Genomic DNA, 20,410 nt, shown 5'->3' on the forward strand with positions numbered 1-20,410 from the left:
TTTCTTAAAACAAACACATCTTGAAAAAGTACGAATGAGTTTCGAATACATATTGTCGTATTTGGTGATTCAATTATGCCACTTGATTTATCTATGGCGTTCCATAAATAGTGTAATTATTCGTAAATAAAATTCATGCCTAGATATGAAGGGTGATAATTATGGTTATCTCCATTGATTTAAGTCAGTCACAAAAGGGCAAAAAAAAAGAAAGAGTTCCTTCACCTCGTCGGGTTAACCCGACCCAAATCGAACTCGGATCTCTTGCCCCGTTTTTGTTTTTCCCGAGTTGCATCCTATTTTTTTCCCAAAGCCGTTGCTCAACGAACTCGTCCCTCTCTTCCGTTTATCCTTAAACCCCCACAAAACCCTAATATCTCTCGATCTCGATCGATGGACATGGCTGGTTTGGGTCTCTACCACACGGACTGCGAATCCATACTGTCGCAAATTAAGCATCAAGAGAAGCAGCTCACGCTCAAGAGAAGGTCCTTTCGTTTATGCGATGATTGTCTGACTTTCTTGTTCGTATGCATACGCGTATCGATGGTACGCGGCTTTTGTGCGCATCTTAGCTTCAATGCAATCTTTTCCCAAAGGAGAGGATTGATTGACGGGTGTTTAATCTGGAGCTTCTGATGCCTGGGAAATTTACTAGTTTGTAGATAGAATTCTGTTAGACAGATGAGAGTTTGTTGATATTGTTTGATTTTCTTTTTTTTTTCAGTTGATTTTTAGTTGCTTTTGATGTGACGAAATCGAAGTAGTGTAATGAATTGAAGCCTTCTCTCTCAAATTCTCTTCCTTTGAAGTCTTGTTCTTCCTACTATTTTTCAGTTTCTTTTACCCAGCAGATTTTGTGTTTTTTGTATTTGAATTGGACAGCAACTTGCTTCTCGAGTTTTCTGGTCAATTCGATGATGCAGAATACCAATAAGATATGCAATGTTCTCTTTGTGAGTTGACGGTGCTATTTAAAAATGCGTGTAGGTGGTTGATAGGTTTACCATTGTCCAAGTCAGAGTTGAAGCATTTAGAAGGGCCAGAGTTTTTCAAGAAACGGTAAATTTTCTTTTTGTGCAAGCTACTTCTACACTGCTTTAGTGTTTTGCTAGATTCTAAAATGGTCCCTTTTCCTTGGTGTTCATATATACATATTAAATCGTGAAATTCACGTTAGGAATTTATTGGTGCATTTTCAGGGCCCTACGTGAATCAATGCTCAGGGAAGATGATGTAAGTTCTTATGTCACCATTGCAAATTTATTGTGATAGATTGTATTTGGTCTTATTTTCCTCTTTTTCTCTAGCATAAATAGTAGTACATAAGCATTTTGGGCTGTCATTGACAATGAGATACTTATTAAAACATCTTTTATGCACCTGAAAAGGGTTTTAACTAGGGAAGTTTCACGAATGTGCCAACAGTTTATATTTGTTATCAACCGTCATTAATTTCTGGTAGAAAAAAAAAAAGCATCTTTCTTCTTCTTATTGTCTTATTTACTAATATTGCTACTACCTGTTGTTCTGTTCTTCTTCTAATCATAACCTGGCTTGAAAGATCTGCGATTTCGGTTTTATAATTACTCACCCTTTGTTAGAAGTATGCCTGAGGATTCATATGTTTTTCCAAAGCTAGTGCAAGTTCCTTAATTGAGTTGGCACTTCCTTCCTCTGTATTAGTCGCTTCTCTTCATTTGCTTTGAACCGGGAAAGTCCAAATTCCAGCCTAATTTTACATTGGCACTATCTCCACTGTAATATTACCTTGTCTATCATTTTCAGATATTCTATGAGACTGCAAAGACGCATGTTGAAGAAGCTATCTTATCGCATGATATGGAACAAGGGTGCAGTGGTGTTCCAGATAATGTTAAACCGTCTGACATGCCTAATTTGCTAAAGGAAATTCTACCTCATCTAAATAATATGACCAATAAGGGCCTTTATCATTTTGCTATGATAGTTACTAGGGGGTCTGTCGAGTTTGACAAAACTTGCTGGAAGATGAAGAAACTTATTAGGGAAACTGTCCGTAAAGTATGCCATATTGAAAAGAACACCCAATGGGATAATGTTACATTTAAGAAGCTCTATCGACTTCTAAATGACCCACGGAATTTCCGAGGAAACTGTCTGAATCATTTGGCTCCTGCATCTCATTTTCAAAGGGCAGCGGCTTTGAAGCTCTTGGGTAGACTTGAGGAACTCTCTACACCAGCTCTGATTGCAATGTATAGGAAACTAAGACGTGTACAGGCGAGAGTACCTCGGTTGGGGCCCTTTAAAAGTGGACGGAGCCGAGATGATCTTATCAATAAAGTGAGGAAAACTAGTAGAAACATGTTGATGGATCCTGGTTCTAGGGATTGTCTACCAGAACCACTAGCTAAAGCAATGGCTATAGCAGAATTATCTTTAAAACTAGCATCAGGCTTTCAAAGTTCCACAGGAATGAAGTTCTACCACTTTGCTTCAGAAATTACAAGTTTGCAGGATGAGATTGTGAAGGCTCTTTGGCTCCTGAACTCAAAAGTTAGATTCCAGGAGCTGAAAGTTTTGCAGTCACTATTGGACCCCAGTGCTAAAGTCCCAGAGAGTCGTCTACGAACAGCAGTCAAGAACGTTTTGACTGAGTATCTTTTTGAATGCTCTGATTTGGATTTGATCCCAAGGTCTTTATTGGAATGTCTGGCTTTTATTAACAGGAATTCTCGAACGGCACCATCCTTACCTAAGGAGGAAGTTGAAGAAGAAGTAGAATGCATTTTGGTTGTTAGTGCCCATATGAAGCAGAATGTCTGGGATTTGCTTCCTGAAATTGGGTATCATACAGATTTCACCGATGCTTATATGGAGGAATTGGAGGAAAGTGATGACGCCGCCAACTCCGATGATGAAGACGAGAGACATACAAGGATATCAAATAGTGGAAGGTCTGACAACATTGATTCGTTGTTTCCAGTGGAAGGTACTGGAGAGTCTATTACTGATAGCTCCAACCTGCCTCCATTCGATATTGAGGCTAATGGTAGTCCTCCTGGTCACACCCCAAGGAAAGTGTTTGACAGTGCTGCTGCTGCTCTTAAATCTGAGACGGATATCTCTCCCAGTATAGCCTCCACTGCTGCTTGGTATAGCAGTTCCTCCTTTTTATTCCAAGAATCAAAGAGTTCTAGACGCTTGAATGGCATGGATAGAGATAATGTAAAGCCATTGGGCAACTTTGGTGCTGCCGAAACCAATGGTGATGGTCCCTTCTCTTTTTTGTTGCCCAACACAGGGCGTGCAAAATCTCTCGAGAGATACAAAGATGAAGATGATGAACTCAAGAATCAACAAAGGGATGTCTCAAACAGATCGAGCACTTGCATAAATCGATACCTTGCTGTCCAGGAAGCTTGTGACGAAACAAGTATAATTGCCTATAATTTTGTAGGTTATATATTGGAAGAATTTGCACAAAGAGAAGGTTTGAATGTAGAAATGAATGAGTGTTCCTATCTGGGACGTGATCAGTCCATTGGAGGTCATGAAGGTATACCAACCGAGTTTTATCCTTAGAGAGACAATACTGAAGAAAAGGGATTCATGCTTTACTGTTGAAGCAGGGTCATTTTTCCCTAACTTTGGTCAAATTATATTTGTGAAAACATTAGTTTTTCCGTTGTAAGAATGGTGACTGATTGATTGATTGCCCTTCAGTAACTTATATCATTGTAGAGGTGCCTTCTTGTGTTAGTCAATTTGTCATCAGGGATAACCATTGCAACCCTTAAGATCATTTTAAAAGGTACTTGGTGAATGACATCAAATAAATTTCGTGGCCATCAAGTTACTTGTGGCATTTACTGCTTTGCATGTTTAGATTGTCAGCAGAAGTTTGTGGTAATGACTGATAATGGCTATTTTTGTACAACTGCAGAAAGGAAGGATTCTAGTCATCATGAGGGCTCAGAAGTTTCTGTTATCCATAGAGCACTTGAAAAGTTAGTTCCATGCCTCAAGAAGAGGTATGACAGAATTTTACTTATCCCACTTATTGGCAAAATCACGTTCCGTGCATTTTTCTTTTTTTTGTTATCCGTTTGAATATGGAAGACAAAACTCATCAAAGGGGTACCAGGGGGTTACCATTGCTACAAAGTTCGATGCAAGAGAGTTTTTCAAATCTAACAAATGAAAGATCACTCCCGATCTATCTACTAGTTTAATTATCTCCCCTAATAGTTTTATATGTTCTTTTCCTTATCAGTTATATTTCATATGGTATAGGAAATGATAAATGAGGATTTGGCAGTCTTGAGTATGATTCCTACCTTCCTCTCTCACCCTGTCCTCATCAATCTGAATAATAGAAGATTTGTTGAATCACTCCATAAGGCAATACTGCTGGTGCCATACTTTGCAATCTGATGTTATGTGAGGCCACTGCAAATATTGCTATCATTTCTGATATTCATTAACCCAAATTTTGCTGATAAGTTCTGTGAGGTCCAGTTTATCGTTTCCCCTTGGATTTTTACGTTGAAACTCTTACTTTTTCATGCAGTGTGATGGAAAGAGTGAAGGATTTCACAGGCCTTCCCTAGAGGTCTAGTCTCAATGGGAAGGGAATCGTATCCTAGTTCCTCGAGTAAACTCTAGAATCTTGCTTGAATCAAGCTTCATAGTTAATTGCCTCATATGGCAGGAGTTGAGGACTTTTCCTCCATGGGGAATTATCTGGGGAAAGATGAGAAGACACGCAAAAGATGACTTGTTTGGCCAGTGAAAGAACATCAACTAGGCCTCATGCCTCATGGATGAAATGAATCCTATGGTAATCACAAAGCAGTTAATCATCCTGATGCCATGGATTTGGATGGATATTGGCTCTGCTTGGAAGGTATAGGTCTCCTCGTTGTGGACATAACTTCTCTGTCAAGCAACTATTTGGCAATATGACTCTTTAAGGGCAAATCAATTGCGAGAACCATAGCCTGTTTGCGTGGGCATCACCTAATCAAGCCGACCTTGGCATGAGCTGTGCATGACGTTTCCTCCCTCCATTGAGTTGATGTGGGCAAAAGGAATTAATCAACTCCTGCTATCCAAGAGGCGATAGAAAAGAAGCTCTGCGTATAGGGTTATTTGTTCTGAGAGAGGGAATGTAGGTTTGCGAATGCAAGTCCCAGTGTTTCCTGAAGTTCAAATGATGATCGTTCTACAGTGATATATTGTTATCTTTGACCCCGAAGGTCGTGGCAGCCCCATTTTGGAAATGTTTCCCCACTCTGTATCTATCATTTATAGCCAACCTAGCACTAACAACTACCAAGCAAAGGTATGCCCTCGTAAGAAGTATTGTGAAACAAAGTTTTAGATATATCATTAGAATGAATGTATAATTTAAATTCATCTTTCATTTTCCCTTCCTCGCCCTTTGGTTGATCGCTGTAGACTTTATAGTGCAATTGATCCCTCTCAATGTCATGGTATTCTGTCTGTCTCTCCTTTTGTCTGGAGGGTACTCTTGGCCGTTGTCTTGATTGACACACAAAGCTTCTCCTCCAACTAATTTTTGCCACATTAGCTTTAATTTAAACTCTTCTCAATGCTGCTAACTGTCTGTTTTTTGGTTGAATTGGCTCTAGAATCTAAATAGCACTTTTCCCTGGAGGATTCATATGTCCAACCTTACACGTGGCAACTCCAATATAAAGTCTTCTCCTTGGTGAACCTCCCATTCTCCTTTTCAATTTTCAACTCCCACGACATGTTCTACTTCCTAACATCAGCTATAGATCAAATCCACGAGTTAAATAAATTTTCAGGTTTGGCGTGGATAAATTTTATGTCTTGTGACTCAGGACTGATGTGCACGAGCCTATGAAGTTTCAGAGCACACTCAGCACAGAACATGGACGCTCCTTTTGGCTTCCTAGGTTCATTCAAATGTTGCGCACAAAGTTGTCAGTTTTCTCTCACTCTTCACTTGCTTATTTCTGGTTGATGTGCGTATGAGAAGGACTCGACTTATCCCTGACACATTGAAAATTATTGAAAATTACTCAGCCGGGCGAGAATGGTCAGCATCCAAAAACATACCGACCTCATAATGCATAGGAAAGACCTGGTTAAATGGGTCATTTATCTTTCTTCCCTACGCCATTTCAAGTTGTAAGAGATCGTTCAATAGTAAAGGTATGTGAGCAACCCCACATTAAAATCATTACAAATGGTCTGTATATTCTTCCCAGTTTAACTATCCCACATAATCCTTCGGAAGATGTTGTCGATAAATAGAAGCACCTCTTTTTCATTAACTTATTGGAAATATTCCGCCATAATTAGGGCAGTCAAACCAACGATTGCTGTTTCCAACACTTCAACATTCAATGGTGAACTATAACTAACATGTACGAGTTCTTCTTAGTCGACACTTTCCAGGGGCAATCAAGATTTCTCAACCAAGCTATCAAACTTTTATTATTTATCGGATGCGCTTTCTGCACCATAACAGATTACACACTGTCGTACATTGGAGATCCAATCCGCTTGAGACGTCCACACACACATACACAGAGAGGAATTGTGTTCTTGACCAATCTGTGCGCACTCAAGCAAAGTAGCTAATCCAACGTTATCTAGAGGCATCATTTTCCCAAACATTGTCCCAAGATCCAGTTGGAGCGGCCTTTGGTTTCTCAATGCAGCCCCGAGCGGCATGAGGATTGTCCGGTCCAGGAAGTGGAAGTCCATCAGGGCCTGGTGGGTGGACTTTTCTGGGCTTTGTCCTGATCCCCAGCAGCCTCAACACAAATCTAGCAAGCTCACCATATAACATTCCAGACCGATCGAAAAGCTGCAGAACATGCCAGATTGCTCAGAGCACAAGACAAAATCCTAACAAAAGTTTTCAAAGTAACATACATAGTTCCCTGATATCTCTAACGTAAGCAAGTACATAATATAACGTATTAGCGATGTTACCATGCTACAGGTCTTTTACAGATAAGACATCAAGTAAAACCAATCATGACTCAAAATTTCAATCATCTTTAAAACGTGAAAAAAGTGAAAAAAATGAATTTTCCCCTCAGATTCACGCTAGCTTTGATCCTAAACATGCTTTTATTTTTCAGATGCACTTTCCTTTCATGCCAATTACTACCAAAAGGTATAGTAATACCTATTTATTCTTCCCTCCACAAACATTACAGCCCCCTTCACTTCAGGTAAATTACATAGTCCAGTCCACTAAAGAAACTTGCACAGCAAACTGACAAAGTTTAAGCAATGCAGTTTCCTAATTCAAATTTTGCTCCAGAATTCTCAATACGGACAGGACAGTATGGTTGCAAGAGGCATGTGCTTGTACATATTTCCACACAGGGAGATACACAAACTTTACACGTTGTCAACTTTGACAGGGAGAGAAGCAGGTGCTTAAGGTGAAAGAGTCTCTCTGCAGCTGAATCATAATATCATAAATCACCCTATTAACAGAGAGAGACTGAAAGACCCAATAACTCCATCACTCTGCAACTAAATTTACAGATAAGCCACAGGACATAAAAGACTACCTGAAGAAGCGCTGTCATAAACATGTGGAAGGCTTGAGTATTTTGGTCAATAAGAATTGAAATGCGGCCGAAAAAGTTTACCACTCCTTGCATCTGGCATTAGAGAAAAAGGTAGAATGAGTTGTCCATAAAATAAATCGGCATGACATCACCTTAATTTATAGGTCTAAATACAGGTATGGAGAACTACGTCTTAGCCCACTGCCTTAAAAATCAAGATTGAGGCCATTTCTACACGTTCTGAGTACACAATCTAAGATAAGAAAAATCTTTCACCTAAGAACAGGGTAACAGCATGCAATTGCGGGAAACTTGGAACCAAAAATGGTTCTTAGACATTGTTTTAGATATTTGAAAATGGTCCTACGACATCATATTTCATATTTCACCAGGAACTAAAATGCGTCAAAGCTACGTCAAGTAGAAATGAGCTTAAGATTGTAAAATTGTCTAAGTACCTATTAGATCGCTGCAGAAAATTTTTGAAGCGACACTTGGCTTACCCAGAATGCCCCAAACAACAAACTCACGTACATTTCATGCATTTAAGAATTTGATTAGTCTCGCCAATTAAAATAACGACTATGAGGTCCAACAAAAAAACCTTAAGCCTTAGGTGAAGGTAAACAACATATAGGCCTTTATGAATGTGTACACGAACAATATGGCATACATTCACACCCCCTTTCAAGTGCAAACCAAACTGAGGATAACACTTGGAATTGATAAATGGGGAGTCTCACACACGACAAAAAAAATTGAGATGGAAACTGGCTCTAATACCATGTCGGAAAACTCAATCCAAAAGCTTAGGCCTCGGATGGAGGGAGACAATATGTATATAAGGCCTTTATAAAACCGTATACAAGAAAAGTGGGACACTTTAACAGTCTCTAGAATTCTTAAGCCTGCATTTGGTAAATTAGCAAGGATGGGAAGAAGTGAATGTTATAAAGTTCACAAAAGCAGGACATGAAAATGAGGACGAAGAGATTTACCAATCAATATTTTTTTTCTCGCAAAAACAATCAATAACAAAAGCCTCTATTCACTTCCGTCTAGAAGCGTAAGTTCGAAAGGGTCAAAGCAATCAGGAGCTAGGTACCCAATAAACATTCTTTCAATGAATTCACAAGGAAGAGGAAAGTGCAAGACCATTGCTTACCACCCGTAAAAATGATATCCAAAACCCTGGAGGAGAAGGTGGCTCGCCATATGGACCGTTTGGATCTTGACCTCCATAAGGGCCACCCATTCCCATCCCATAGCCACCCATTGGTCCTCCAATTCCACCACCATACATTCCACCACCATAGGCTCCTGAGGATCCATAAAGGCCTCCATAGCCTCCCCTATACATGGAGTTACCATACATACTACTGCCATACATTCCACCTACTCCACCATACATTCCAGTACCATAACCCGAACCGTAATTCAAAGTAGAACCATAACCTGCAGATAGAAGCAATTTCAAAATATGCTTCGATTTGGATGGTAGTAAAAGATATCACCATCTGCAACAAAATCAATGGTCACCTCCATAGGTATTACTCCCGTAGCTCTGCTGCTCCCACGGCCTTGTAGGAACAGGCCTTCCCAGAGCATTCCTATTAGCAGTGGTAGTCCTGTCAGTTGATGTAATAATTTCTCCTGGTCTTGCAGTTCCTGAAGCCTCAACCACATCACTGGTGCTGCCAGCAGATGGCGGTTTAAAAGGTGCGGGACCAGAAGAGGCACCGCTTCTCTCCCATGGTTTTGGTGGGGGAGCAGCTGCAATGGAAGAACATTGTTTTAACTCTTCATAGAATGTTTCTGTGCAGGCGGAGAAACATTCAAAGAAGGTAACAAGACAGGTATTTATGTATTACAAGAACATGATCATCACATGCAGGTCACAGCATCCAGCTACAAATTAACAAAATCTTTCATTTGTCTAGAATGACCCTGGAAAACAGGCTGTAGAAGTACCAATGCAAAAGGAGTAGAATGATGAACTGGCCGAACTTCTCTTTAGAAAATCACCTACCAACTACCAAGTAGTTCTCCAATGAGTTCATCAAGCAAGACAATCCCGAATCAATTCCTTAAAAGAGACTGAATTGAGCTAGTTGTGTAGTCAGATGGAAAATATCCAAGTGTAAAATGGAAGTCAACCCAAGCATCCGACTTTCTTAAAACTAACTGAAAAAAAAGTCAACCCGCCTCCCATAAAACTTCCAGCACCCAGCCACGAAACACCGATTTACCACACCCATCACCGACCAAACACTCACCAAGAAGACACCCCAAATCCCACTAGTTCAACAGACAGCGAACCGAGACAACAGCACATACGCTAGCGAGGCCCTAATTATTTGCCAAAACCGAAAAAGAACACGTCCCCGATCACAAGCGAAAATCGAAATCACCGAGAGAGAACCTAGAATTCATCGGCGCGTTCTGCAAATAGAGGGGACAAGATGCAAAACCCTAGAATTTCCAGAATAATCCGACACGGGAGAAGAAAACAGGACGAGCATGCGATCGTCAATCGATCAAGAAACGGGGAAAAGGGGGGTCGGTAACGATAAAGCTTCGGAACGAACCTGAAGGAGGCTGAGGATTAGACGCCATGGGAGTAGCAGAGAAGCGACATGAAAGAGAGAGAGAGAGAGAGAGAGAGAGAGAGATTTGACCGCCTTTGAATTGGAGGCCGGTGTTGTGGTGGTGGTGGTGGTGGTGGGGGCGATTAACGCAATAACCTGGAAGGGTCCGCCTCTGTTCTTGGAAAGTTGTATTTATTCCTATTTTATGTTTATTATGACTTCTTATTTTTTTGGTCAATTTTATTATAACTTCACTATTTTAAATTTTAATTGCACGCAATGTTTTTTTGTTTTCATTTTGCAATTACTTATTTATTATAATCCGTTACTAGTAATACGAGATAATATCGAATACGATAAGGACGGCAAGTATGTAGCACTATTATCTATATTAAATTCATATGTTATCAGCAAATTTTCCTATAATGCCTTTGAACTTCTTCGGACAGAAAAGAATCGTAATGCCAGCTCCGAAGCCATCACACTGACCCCGTCGAAGAAAAAAGATCTCACAATAAGAACAAGAGAATAAGATGAAGGTTTCCTAACACTTCCCGAAAGGATTCAGAGGTTTTTCACAAGTTAGCGAATTTTTCCCACTATCCTTCTTTCAGCCGATCCTAACTTCCTTCTCTTCTGATTAATCTTATAAATCGGTAAAATCGGTATTTCATTTCTCCTATGTGTAAATATCCTGCGTGGCGAAATCACATGCTCGATTCTCCTAGCCACCATGTGAGATATTTTGAGAACCCCAGATTTACTTACCAAGATAAAGCGTAGTTGACGTATCAGATGAATCTGTCTACGGGATTTGACGAAGTACAGATTGGCAGGCAACCATCTTTTTATCAAGGAAAATCTTTGAAGGCAGAACCATGTTGATTGTGTCCTAAGCAATGTACTGCTGTTACCATCATGTAATGGATGAGCATGTAGCAAGTAGGAATTGCCTCACCTGCTTGAATCAAGATGAACATAATTCTGACAGAATTTCATTGGAAAACACCTCAAGTATTGGTTCCGATTTGTTCCTGCAAATAACACGGAACGCCGCGAAAACGCGACAGAGAAAGAAAGTGCACGAACTTGAGCCTGCTATATTCCCTTTCATTCATTTTGCCACACACACTGATAAAAGTCTGTACAAATTGGAGATCAAGAAAGGATCGCAAGGTGTTAACTCTGTCGGGAAGTGCTATTTCTACAGCTGCTTCTATCATTTACAGATGCTACACTCACTAAAAAAGATTCGAACATCTCTCCTTACACTCTTCTCCTCCATCTTGGCGTCCACGCCTGATCGATCATTCAAGTCACTGCTCAGAACCGTGAAGAGTACAACCAAAAACATCGTTGAAGATCAATCATGGTGGATAAGCACGATGCTGGCAAATTTCAAGGCCCCGACAACAAGATGGACACAGATATTAGGAGCATCCTGCCAGGAAGCAATTGCTACTGCCAGAGCTGCCCATTGCAGCAGGCACATCGCGAACCAGAAACTTGACACTTCGTGTACCGACATATTCCATAATCTCAAGGCATTCCTGCAAATCCGAATCGCTAACCAGCATCACCCATTCGTCCTCATCGTCCAAGTACTTGAGCTGGAATGTCCCACTTTGCAACTTGAATCTCTTGGACACTTCTTCGTAAAGTTGGAAACACCCAGTGGAAGGCTCAAACTTGAAACGTATCGTGTCGTCTTTGTAGGTCGCTTTCACGGTAACTTTAGACCCACTTTCATGTGAGCTCGTTCTTTCTTTAGGATGCTTTCCTTCCTCAAAGCTCTGGGAGCTCGAGGAACTGCAGTGCATGATTGAACCGGAGCCGTACGAAGAATCTGTCAAGCTGGAAGAAGCAGGTCTGTTATGCTCAACAATACCATCATCAATTGCAGTTGATTTAGAATCGTCCCTATATTCAATCTGACTAATGCTTGATTTCTTCGCTTGCCCATGACAAATGTTGAGCAAATGTAAGCTCGAAGTTGAGGGCCCCGAGTGCTCTGCACCAACACAATACTCATCTTCCAATTTAATGGCAGAATTATTACCGCAAACAAAGGGTATTGATTTTTCCTCTTCTTGGATAGATGCTTCTTGATTTTGCACTGCTGGTTTTTTATCAGGAAAGGAGTTATTCCGAGCATCAAACTCTTCGATCATTGAACCCGACGCCACAAATCCTCCAGTGTTTGGATCAAACTTCAACCTTCCCTCGACTCCCTGAACAGAATCGAGCACAGTTTGTATTTTCTTCAACGATCTGTTCACCTTGTTTATCTTGCGAGATGGCCATCTTGAAATTCCATGTTGTCTGCATATCCTTTTCAGTGTTGTGGGGCAAACTGCATTGCAGAAAATAGAATGGTTGACATTATTATTCAACTACCAAAACAATTCTTACAAGATGAATATTTTATCCATGCACAAAAGCTTTATTACTGTATCTTCATTTCTTTTAATGGCTGAAAATGCTGTTTTAACACTTGTCCATAGATTTGTTATTTATTCCTCATCTAAGGGTGGGTGTGTTTGAGTGAAATCATTTCCCGTGAATTAGTTTTCTGAACTTTCAAGCGTTTGGTTTGCTGAAAACGATGAGTTAACAGAAAACCATTTCCGGTAAAAGAAAATATGCATGGTTAATGTTAGAAAAATGAAGTCCCTAACCTGAAAAGGGGAAAACCTTTTCCTGGAAAATGATTTCCCGGAAAGAGTTTTCCTTTGTCATGAAGTTTCTTCTAAAACAAACGCATCCTAATTGTTCAAAGACCCAACTAGCCCAGATCTCTTCTTTGTCCCTTTCACTCTCATACCTGTTATCAACATTTCTTCCTGTTCTTTGTTCTTTCAACGTCTTATTTTCCATTATATAGCTCTTTCTACCATAAACTGGAACATCAAAGAGAGATTCATAGGTCGAGGTTCCTTAAGAACTCTGATAGATCTAAGCGAGAGGAACTATGCTGATTAAGTGTGATTCAAACAAGAGGAGATTTGACGTGGAAAATGCAAATCAGCCATTGAGATATGGTAATTTAAGAGCCTTGTAACAGAATCTCACCACCAATGCTTTTCGCAGCATCCTTCAGACTCCCCGAGAAATACTGCTGGAGAACACTCAGACTCACTGTTTTCTCGGCTGTACTTTGCTTTTTCTCATGCTGTCTTCTTGATACGCTCGTCACCTGTGAGACAATTGAAGAACTGTCAGAAGCAATGTAAGAGAACCAGTAGTTTTGTACACCACAAGATGAAGCCTAAGCCATATCATCCAATTGAATATTCAGCGCTCCGCATGATCACAACGTTATCTCCAGGTGGTTCTTTTGAAATAGGGCCATGTTAATAGGTAGCCTCAGGGCACAGATTAAGTACCACTTAATTTTGGACCGGTTCACTTTTCTAAACAGCAGTTGCACGAGCATTTCCTTCATTGCAAACTGCACAATTTCCTTAATTAGTTGACGCCCCTACTGCATTTCTTATCAAAATCCTTTCTAAGATACATTCATTGGCTGACAGAGTTGGGTCAACACTTGAAAGAGGATATTCATTGGCTGTGAGAGAAAGGGAGACTGAGAGAGGAGAGAATGGGAGTGTGGCACACAAGGAAGAAGCTAGGGAATGCAAGATGAGAATGGTCATGATTCCCATTTAACGAGATGATATGTCATAAATGTCATGACTTCATCATGATTCTCTGCAATACCAAGAGGTACAACTATTACCGTGCAGACATTTATCTGACTATCAAATATTTGGACACGGCTTTTGCAGAAAAGTCAAAAGAAAGGCAGGAAAATGTATCTGTACCCCTGAGCCCCTGACTGCGGTCGCATTGCAAAAGGCAGCCTCATTCCCCTACACGATGCCATTCTCTAATCTACTCTAGTGTAAATCATACCAAAAAAATAGACCAAAGAACAGAACACCTCCAGCTCTTTCAAGAAGATTCAAATTTATGCCATATGCATAAATAAATTGTAAATCTGAAATGGAGTTCCAGGTGGTATAGTGTATATCTCTGCCACCCTTGTGACCCTTGGAACCTCCGGAATCTGGAATCTGAATCTGTTAGTTCCCGCAAGTTCCCAACTTTTTAGGAATTGTGGGTTAACCAATATCGACATTGTTAAAGTATATCACATTGCTTGTCTATGAGGCTATTCTTCTCACCTAATAGCTTAAGTTTTTTGGTTTGTACATTCTAACGAACATATTCGACCCAAATTCCACATATCATTTCTTCAGTGGAAATAAGAAACAGGACATATTCAATTGTTTTGTTTTTTGGCCTACAATGACAGCCTTAGCCTAACAGATTTTAAAGGGAAAAAGAACTCGTCTGATTGCTAAAATCCCTCATCAACTCTTTTAGACTCTGTAAACCGTTAGCTCGAGCAACAGGTACTTCTGCTGAATACATTTGTATCAGAAATTTGGTGTACTTCCAATTGTCTAGCAGCCCAACAAACATGAAAATATTTATCAATGATAAATATAATACAACAGCATGAACAGTAATGAGGAAAACTTTTCTTTTTCTCAAACATTCTAACCCCAATTCTATCAGAGGGATGTTGAATGAAAATGACATTGAAGCATAACCGCCAACTGAAGTGTTAAAACGAAGAATCCTAGGCAGATTGAGGGTGTTGGCAAGTGAAAGAAGTCCAAAAACAACAAACAAAGGCGATAGAGAAAAGTCTGTGCAAAAAATGTTCCCAGCAGATAAAGATGAGTCAAGAAAACGACCTGCTCTCGAGGAAGATCTGAGACGGTTCTTCTTGAAGTAGGTACATTTGAAGGTCTACTATCTGTGGAAGACGTGCCATTATTGGATAAAACTGTCTGATGGCTCCCTCTATAAGCGGGAATTGGTGACATGTTTGGGAGTGATACTTCCTGTAACTCAGCTTTAGAGTCTTCTGTACCGAATAATTCTGCATCTGATACAGTCCTCAAAGTTTTACAAATCCTCTGCATGGTACGTGAGAGGTTGTCCAACAATAGTTGTTGCTCTGCACTTCCTTTTATGTTGACGGGTAGAAAAAACTCCAAAATGTAATCGTCATCACCTGTAAAGGTGCTTCTCAGCCTAATTGCAACAGCAGCATTCAAGCCAAACCTGCGCGCATGATGGACGAGAGGATACGCATTGATGTCATAGGCCTTAACATCAGGGTAGAAAAATGGATGATTTGATTGAAGTGCTTTTCCAGCTAGTCCTTGCCCTTCCGCAAGATAGTGCTCCGCACATGCATGAACAAATCCTTGCATCTCCTTATCATTCACATAACAAGCAGTATCCTCAATGCATAAGATGCATTTCTCATTAGCATTTCTGCTACTATCCCTGACACGAATTCTTACTATTTCATCAGCAGCTCCCTCAGAAAAACAGCACGGGATCCATGTCAAAGCCAATGGAAACCTATGCGCATGACATACAGCACGCAAGATATCTGATATTTCAGCCAAGGCAGTTCTCTGATTCCTGGATAGGCACTGCAAAACGATAGTTCAATAAGGACGTGGAGCACTGCATAGCCCCATGGAAAAGAGAAGACACATTTTATTCTTTTTCTATGTTTTACCTGCGGAAGAAGCCGCGGCGGCGTAGTTCTCAAATTTACAGCCTGCAATGGTTCTTAACCGTCAATTTCCACACTCACTAATGAGCCAAAAACTGAAAAAGGAAATTCGAAGTTGATGATTCGAAATATCTGTAGAAGGTGAACGAATAAAGCTGCAGTAACTTCACCTAATTCCATTGAAGCACTAATAAAAACATCCAGCCACAACATAAGAAATCCTGATTTAAAAAAGGAAAATCTGATGCTTAACCTTAGCATTTGATGGGTAACCCTAAACAATTTCCACAATATTAAGTTCAAGTCATTTGATTCACTTTTTTTCTCCCTTTTTGTACTGTTAGATAAGCATTTATACTTGAAGCGAATGTAAAAAAAAACGTGTTTCTTTGCCATGCATCAACTAGACAATATCGAAATTCCACCGCATACAAGACAGCACAAAGTAATTACAGCCAAAGAAGCAAACAAGACAGCCCGAAGCAAAAAATGCCCCCAAGAAAGTCTCATTAATTAGTGCAAAGAAACAAAAAGAGACTTCAAGAGAAGTCCATGCATGTAGCCTCGAAATGAGTGCTGCGAAATGTCAGAGTGTCACAGTTTTGCTGACAATTCTGGACAATATGCTTACAACCAAGGTACAATCCACTACTCCCGCCAAGCCTTCTCATCCTCATGCAGAAAGAACTGCATGCTAAGTCTCTGGAAAAACAGCTAATATACTTCGACTTTACAAATGTAATTAAACAGGCCAGCATGCGGATTCCATAATCTTCAGAAACCAGATACAAACACTATGTTTGATCAACTGCTCTCAAAAAGCATCGTCCTGATGTATAGTATGCGAAATAACAGTCATTGATCAGACAAAGAAAATCGCTATCATTTATATGAATTTCTCTAAAAAGTGGAGTGCTTCTATTAATTCTCAAACCAAAAGGTAGAAAAGTAACAAACAAAACTCTGTATGCCATGCAGTTTTAGTATAGTGGTTTACAGCAAAGGCACTATGCAATTAAATTGTGTCTCGCTAGACTGGATTCCCTACTTTTACAAGAGAGGCAAAGAAGAGAACAATCATCTTCATTCTAGAGGAACAAACAAAGGAAAATTAACCTGGAGGGCAAGGCACACTTTCTCCATTTCCAAGTCAAAGTTGGCTTTTTCTTTCATAGTGACGAGTTCCAGCACCGCACAGCAGGACTTGTCAGTACAGTCAAAAACTGGTAAGGCAATAGAACCACGGATATTGTGGTGAACTGCATGTTTCACCCGTAAATATTCACTATTATTGTAATACATTACATTTGAAGTCCACTCTGGAACTTTCGACGTGAAAACACGACCAGGAAGGCCCAGAAAAGTTCCTGGTTTCCCCTCGGCTGAGAAGGTAAATGTTCTGGATACTTCTCGATATCCTTCTAGCATTTTGTCAAGTAAATAAGGTTGCTCGCAGGTGCTTAAGACATATTGATCCCCAAGCTTTATAGGGACCCAAACCTGAGCCAGAATTCCCCCTCCAGAATACTCCTTGAACAAGGAGAGTGCCCTCAGCATCTTCTCATCTAATGAACGTGCTAGAGGCCTGGATATAGCATTATTAGCCACACCAGAAATACCAAGTCGTCCAAGGGCACCTTCACCTTGTTTAGCCCCTGAATCACTTTGGTCATTGGAATCCAACTGATAATCAAGCTGGCTATCTGCCTGCTGAAATGCCAACCTGTCTACACACGTAGAAGAACTTCCTACAGCATTCGAAACCCCGCCATGGTCGGGATAGTAAAAAGAACTTTGTTCCACAAAATTCATCATATCTAATGATCCATACGGTGCTGATGGACTTATCGGCAACCCATAGGATGCAAGTATCTGCTCTGTTGTAGATGGACTGTTGCATAATCCAGCATAACCTTCGAAATTCATCAGGTCGGAAAAGTTCCCAAAAGGATCCTCCAAGATTGAATTTCTTGCACCATTATCCAAAGAAGCAGAGCTGTCCGCCTGCAGTCCTGGGGGAATCCAGTAACCCATCCCCTTCTCTTTGGAAGAAAAGGGATACTCCATTTGAAGGGAAAAAGAAAAACCTTGCCCACCAAGTAAGGGAAAAAAAGATGCTAGAGTCCTATTAGATTGTGTTCACTTGAGCAAGTCATGCCGTTCGCAATAGGTTGTAACTTAGATCACACGAGAATTGCAGCAAGTTTCAAAACCAACTCTTGAAATTGTTCACCTTCTGGAATGGACAGTAAGACCAACTCTTCCTCAATCAAATAGCAAACACCCTGCACTACAAACACACAACAACAGTTTTCTTTCGCTTCAATCATAACATCATCAAATCTCTAACAAGAACAAAAGTCAACTGCCTATCACTCCACCAATCAAAGATACGGCGGACATTTTGCAATCATTTCCACAAACGAAAGGCAATGAACACGAGCACTGGCCTCTTCGAGGTAAAACAAAACCCATCTCAAAAGTCATCCTCCTATGCACAAAAACAAAACACACCCCTTCGATTCACACCCCCCCCACCCCCAAAAAAAAAAAAAATGAATGACAAATCAGAGCATAAAATGTTCGGTCCAATCAACTTTCATACCTTCAATCGAGAAACTTCGTGCAAGAAATCCCAGAGATACAGTCAAAATTCCGTGTCAATTTGACGTCAGGCGAACCGAAATCTGTAATCTTGGCCAGAGATACCGATCAAGAACGGGCGAAAGCCCTAACCCTTTTCGTTGCAGCAAATTTTGGGCACAATCCAAAACACCGACCTAAGTATCTCTGGATAACTTCCGCACCAGTCGTAGTGAATCCTCCAAACTCCGACACTTGTACTAGGCACTGCAGGCCAGAAAAAGGTTCCGACAGAGCAAGCGCGAAATCTATAGAGAGAGGGAGACAGAGAGAGACAGAGACAGAGAGATTGCTAAATTAGGAAAACCCTAGGAAGGGGGTCGCGAAACTACTCGAGTGGAGGAGAGAGAGAGAGGGGGAAGGAGGAGGGAATTGGGCCATTGGCTGCCAAAAATGGAAAGGTCGTCGTCTGGGAGCAGTCAACGATGGGCTCTGTCTTTCTCTCTTCTCTGCTCTGAGTAAGCAGGCCATTCTTTGAAACGGAAAAGCTGCATGACGGTATCGAAATTGAAAGTTGGTAAAGCTGTTTACTTTCGGATCTGACACAGATGGAAATGCGTTCTCATTAGGACAGCTCGGCTCTCCCTTTGGATGGTTCGTGGTTTGCGAGCGCCGCCATGTCTGCGGGCGCCGCCATATCTGCTGCTAACGTGACGGGCATATTTATGCATTCTGAGCCGACTAGAAATTAACAGACGTGTATGTTCATCTAGTTCAATGTTCAATTTAGTGAGTTCCGGAACAACAACAACAACGTCTACGTGCTAGCTCTACCTAGTAAGATGTGGGATTCGACGATGCGAGACACAAGAAGCTGACGATTGGGAGGAATTGCAGGGTTAAAATGCTGGAAACTAGTCCCCACCAAGATGATTCCCTAGATGTAGAACCCTGCCCCCGGAGAATAACCCGGAAGAAACTGAGGCGACGACTAGGTTAAGAACAACAATCGATGCCTAGACGACATTTTGGCTCAAAACAGATGTCAATAGTGTCAATTCATGCTCTTTTCGAGGATAACAAAAAGCAGAAACTGCAAGTCATTGTACTAAGAGAAAAAAGGCGAAGTTGGTGCATCAACTGTCAACAGGCATCTCTGATATCAGGCGATATTGATGAGGGTGTTAGTGCTTAAAGTGTAAGATAACATCTAGTCGAGTCCTACATCGGGTGGGAGAGACCTTCATATGCTATTCATAAGGAAACACTCACACTCTCAAATTATCACCATCCAAATGATTCATACTTAAAAACTCTTTTTAGAGTTTTAAGTCACATGGAGTTTGTCCGCAGGTAATTCTACCTTTGACGTCTTTTTTTCAAACATAAGGCTTACCCCTTTTAAGTACTTCTCAATCTTAAACGCATGAAACTTTCACTATGTCCATAATACCATTTAGGGAGGATCTCTCCTTCTTAAATCATTATTTATTCTCTTATTTTTCGGCTTAAAAAAAAGTTTCCACTCACCTATTTCTACTGTAATGTCATGAGAATGCACATAGGCTCGTGGATTTCTATATAATTATTTGACAATTTTTCTTAAAATTTGGATAATGTATTGGATATTGACGGGATAGTGAAAAGCAACTTTTGACATTTTAGGAATCCAAACGAATAAGTTCTTAATGAACACATCATGTTCGAATTATATCACATGTCTCACTTCGACGCGACATGATTGTAACATGATCATACAAATTGACAGCCCTATGACCCTTTTTGATTAACACATGCCTTTGTAAGTTAAACGTAGGAGGGTGCATAAAAACTCATTTCACAGAGGCATAGTCGGGGCTTTAAAAGTAGATTCAATGACTCATGTGCCATAAATATAGTAATATAATTCTTTAGGAGTAAGATTCACTTGCTCATATGATGTGAACTGACGCTCTTATTTACCAAAATTTACATCTATATGTAAATTTAATGAGGGTTTACATAGATCCCAATCTACGAAAAGGTATATTTGTCAACGCAAAAAGTTGTTCTCAATACAATAT

At 40.4% G+C, this 20,410-nt stretch overlaps 3 protein-coding genes across 7 annotated transcripts; 1 reads left to right on the forward strand and 2 right to left on the reverse strand.

The window, feature by feature from the left end:
• The first annotated feature begins 292 nt into the window (after positions 1-292).
• On the forward strand, positions 293-5,408 carry LOC115739172. Of its 4 annotated transcripts, XM_048270993.1 has the most exons (7): positions 293-488; positions 991-1,062; positions 1,203-1,236; positions 1,789-3,346; positions 3,443-3,541; positions 3,929-4,016; positions 4,556-5,408. In XM_048270993.1, exons 1-7 carry the CDS (start codon positions 394-396, stop codon positions 4,593-4,595), a joined length of 1,986 nt encoding a protein of 661 aa, XP_048126950.1. In that variant the 5' UTR covers positions 293-393; the 3' UTR covers positions 4,596-5,408. The 4 variants fall into 4 exon arrangements, with proteins under 4 accessions (XP_048126950.1, XP_030528008.1, XP_030528011.1 ...); XM_030672148.2 differs by having other exon boundaries at positions 294-488; positions 1,789-3,541; XM_030672151.2 differs by lacking the exon at positions 1,203-1,236 and having other exon boundaries at positions 294-488; positions 1,789-3,541.
• Positions 5,409-6,280: 872 nt separating this feature from the next.
• On the reverse strand, positions 6,281-10,327 carry LOC115739181 (peroxisomal membrane protein 13-like). Of its 2 annotated transcripts, none has more exons than XM_030672178.2 (5): positions 10,160-10,327; positions 9,111-9,344; positions 8,737-9,026; positions 7,572-7,664; positions 6,281-6,850 (listed from the first exon to the last, which is right to left on the reverse strand). In XM_030672178.2, the coding sequence occupies exons 1-5, from the start codon at positions 10,185-10,187 to the stop codon at positions 6,629-6,631; spliced, it is 867 nt and encodes a 288-aa protein (XP_030528038.1). In that variant the 5' UTR covers positions 10,188-10,327; the 3' UTR covers positions 6,281-6,628. The 2 variants fall into 2 exon arrangements, with proteins under 2 accessions (XP_030528038.1, XP_048126951.1); XM_048270994.1 differs by having other exon boundaries at positions 9,111-9,386; positions 10,160-10,265.
• A 912-nt stretch (positions 10,328-11,239) lies between these two features.
• LOC115739170 (protein NLP8) lies at positions 11,240-18,237 on the reverse strand. Its single transcript, XM_030672146.2, has 5 exons — positions 16,881-18,237; positions 15,768-15,809; positions 14,926-15,678; positions 13,232-13,355; positions 11,240-12,512 (listed from the first exon to the last, which is right to left on the reverse strand). Exons 1-5 carry the CDS (start codon positions 17,829-17,831, stop codon positions 11,590-11,592), a joined length of 2,793 nt encoding a protein of 930 aa, XP_030528006.1. The 5' UTR covers positions 17,832-18,237; the 3' UTR covers positions 11,240-11,589.
• Between the last annotated feature and the right edge of the window lie 2,173 nt (positions 18,238-20,410).

The sequence above is a fragment of the Rhodamnia argentea genome, chromosome 10 (genome assembly GCF_020921035.1).
Source record: "Rhodamnia argentea isolate NSW1041297 chromosome 10, ASM2092103v1, whole genome shotgun sequence".
Lineage (NCBI taxonomy): Eukaryota > Viridiplantae > Streptophyta > Magnoliopsida > Myrtales > Myrtaceae > Rhodamnia > Rhodamnia argentea.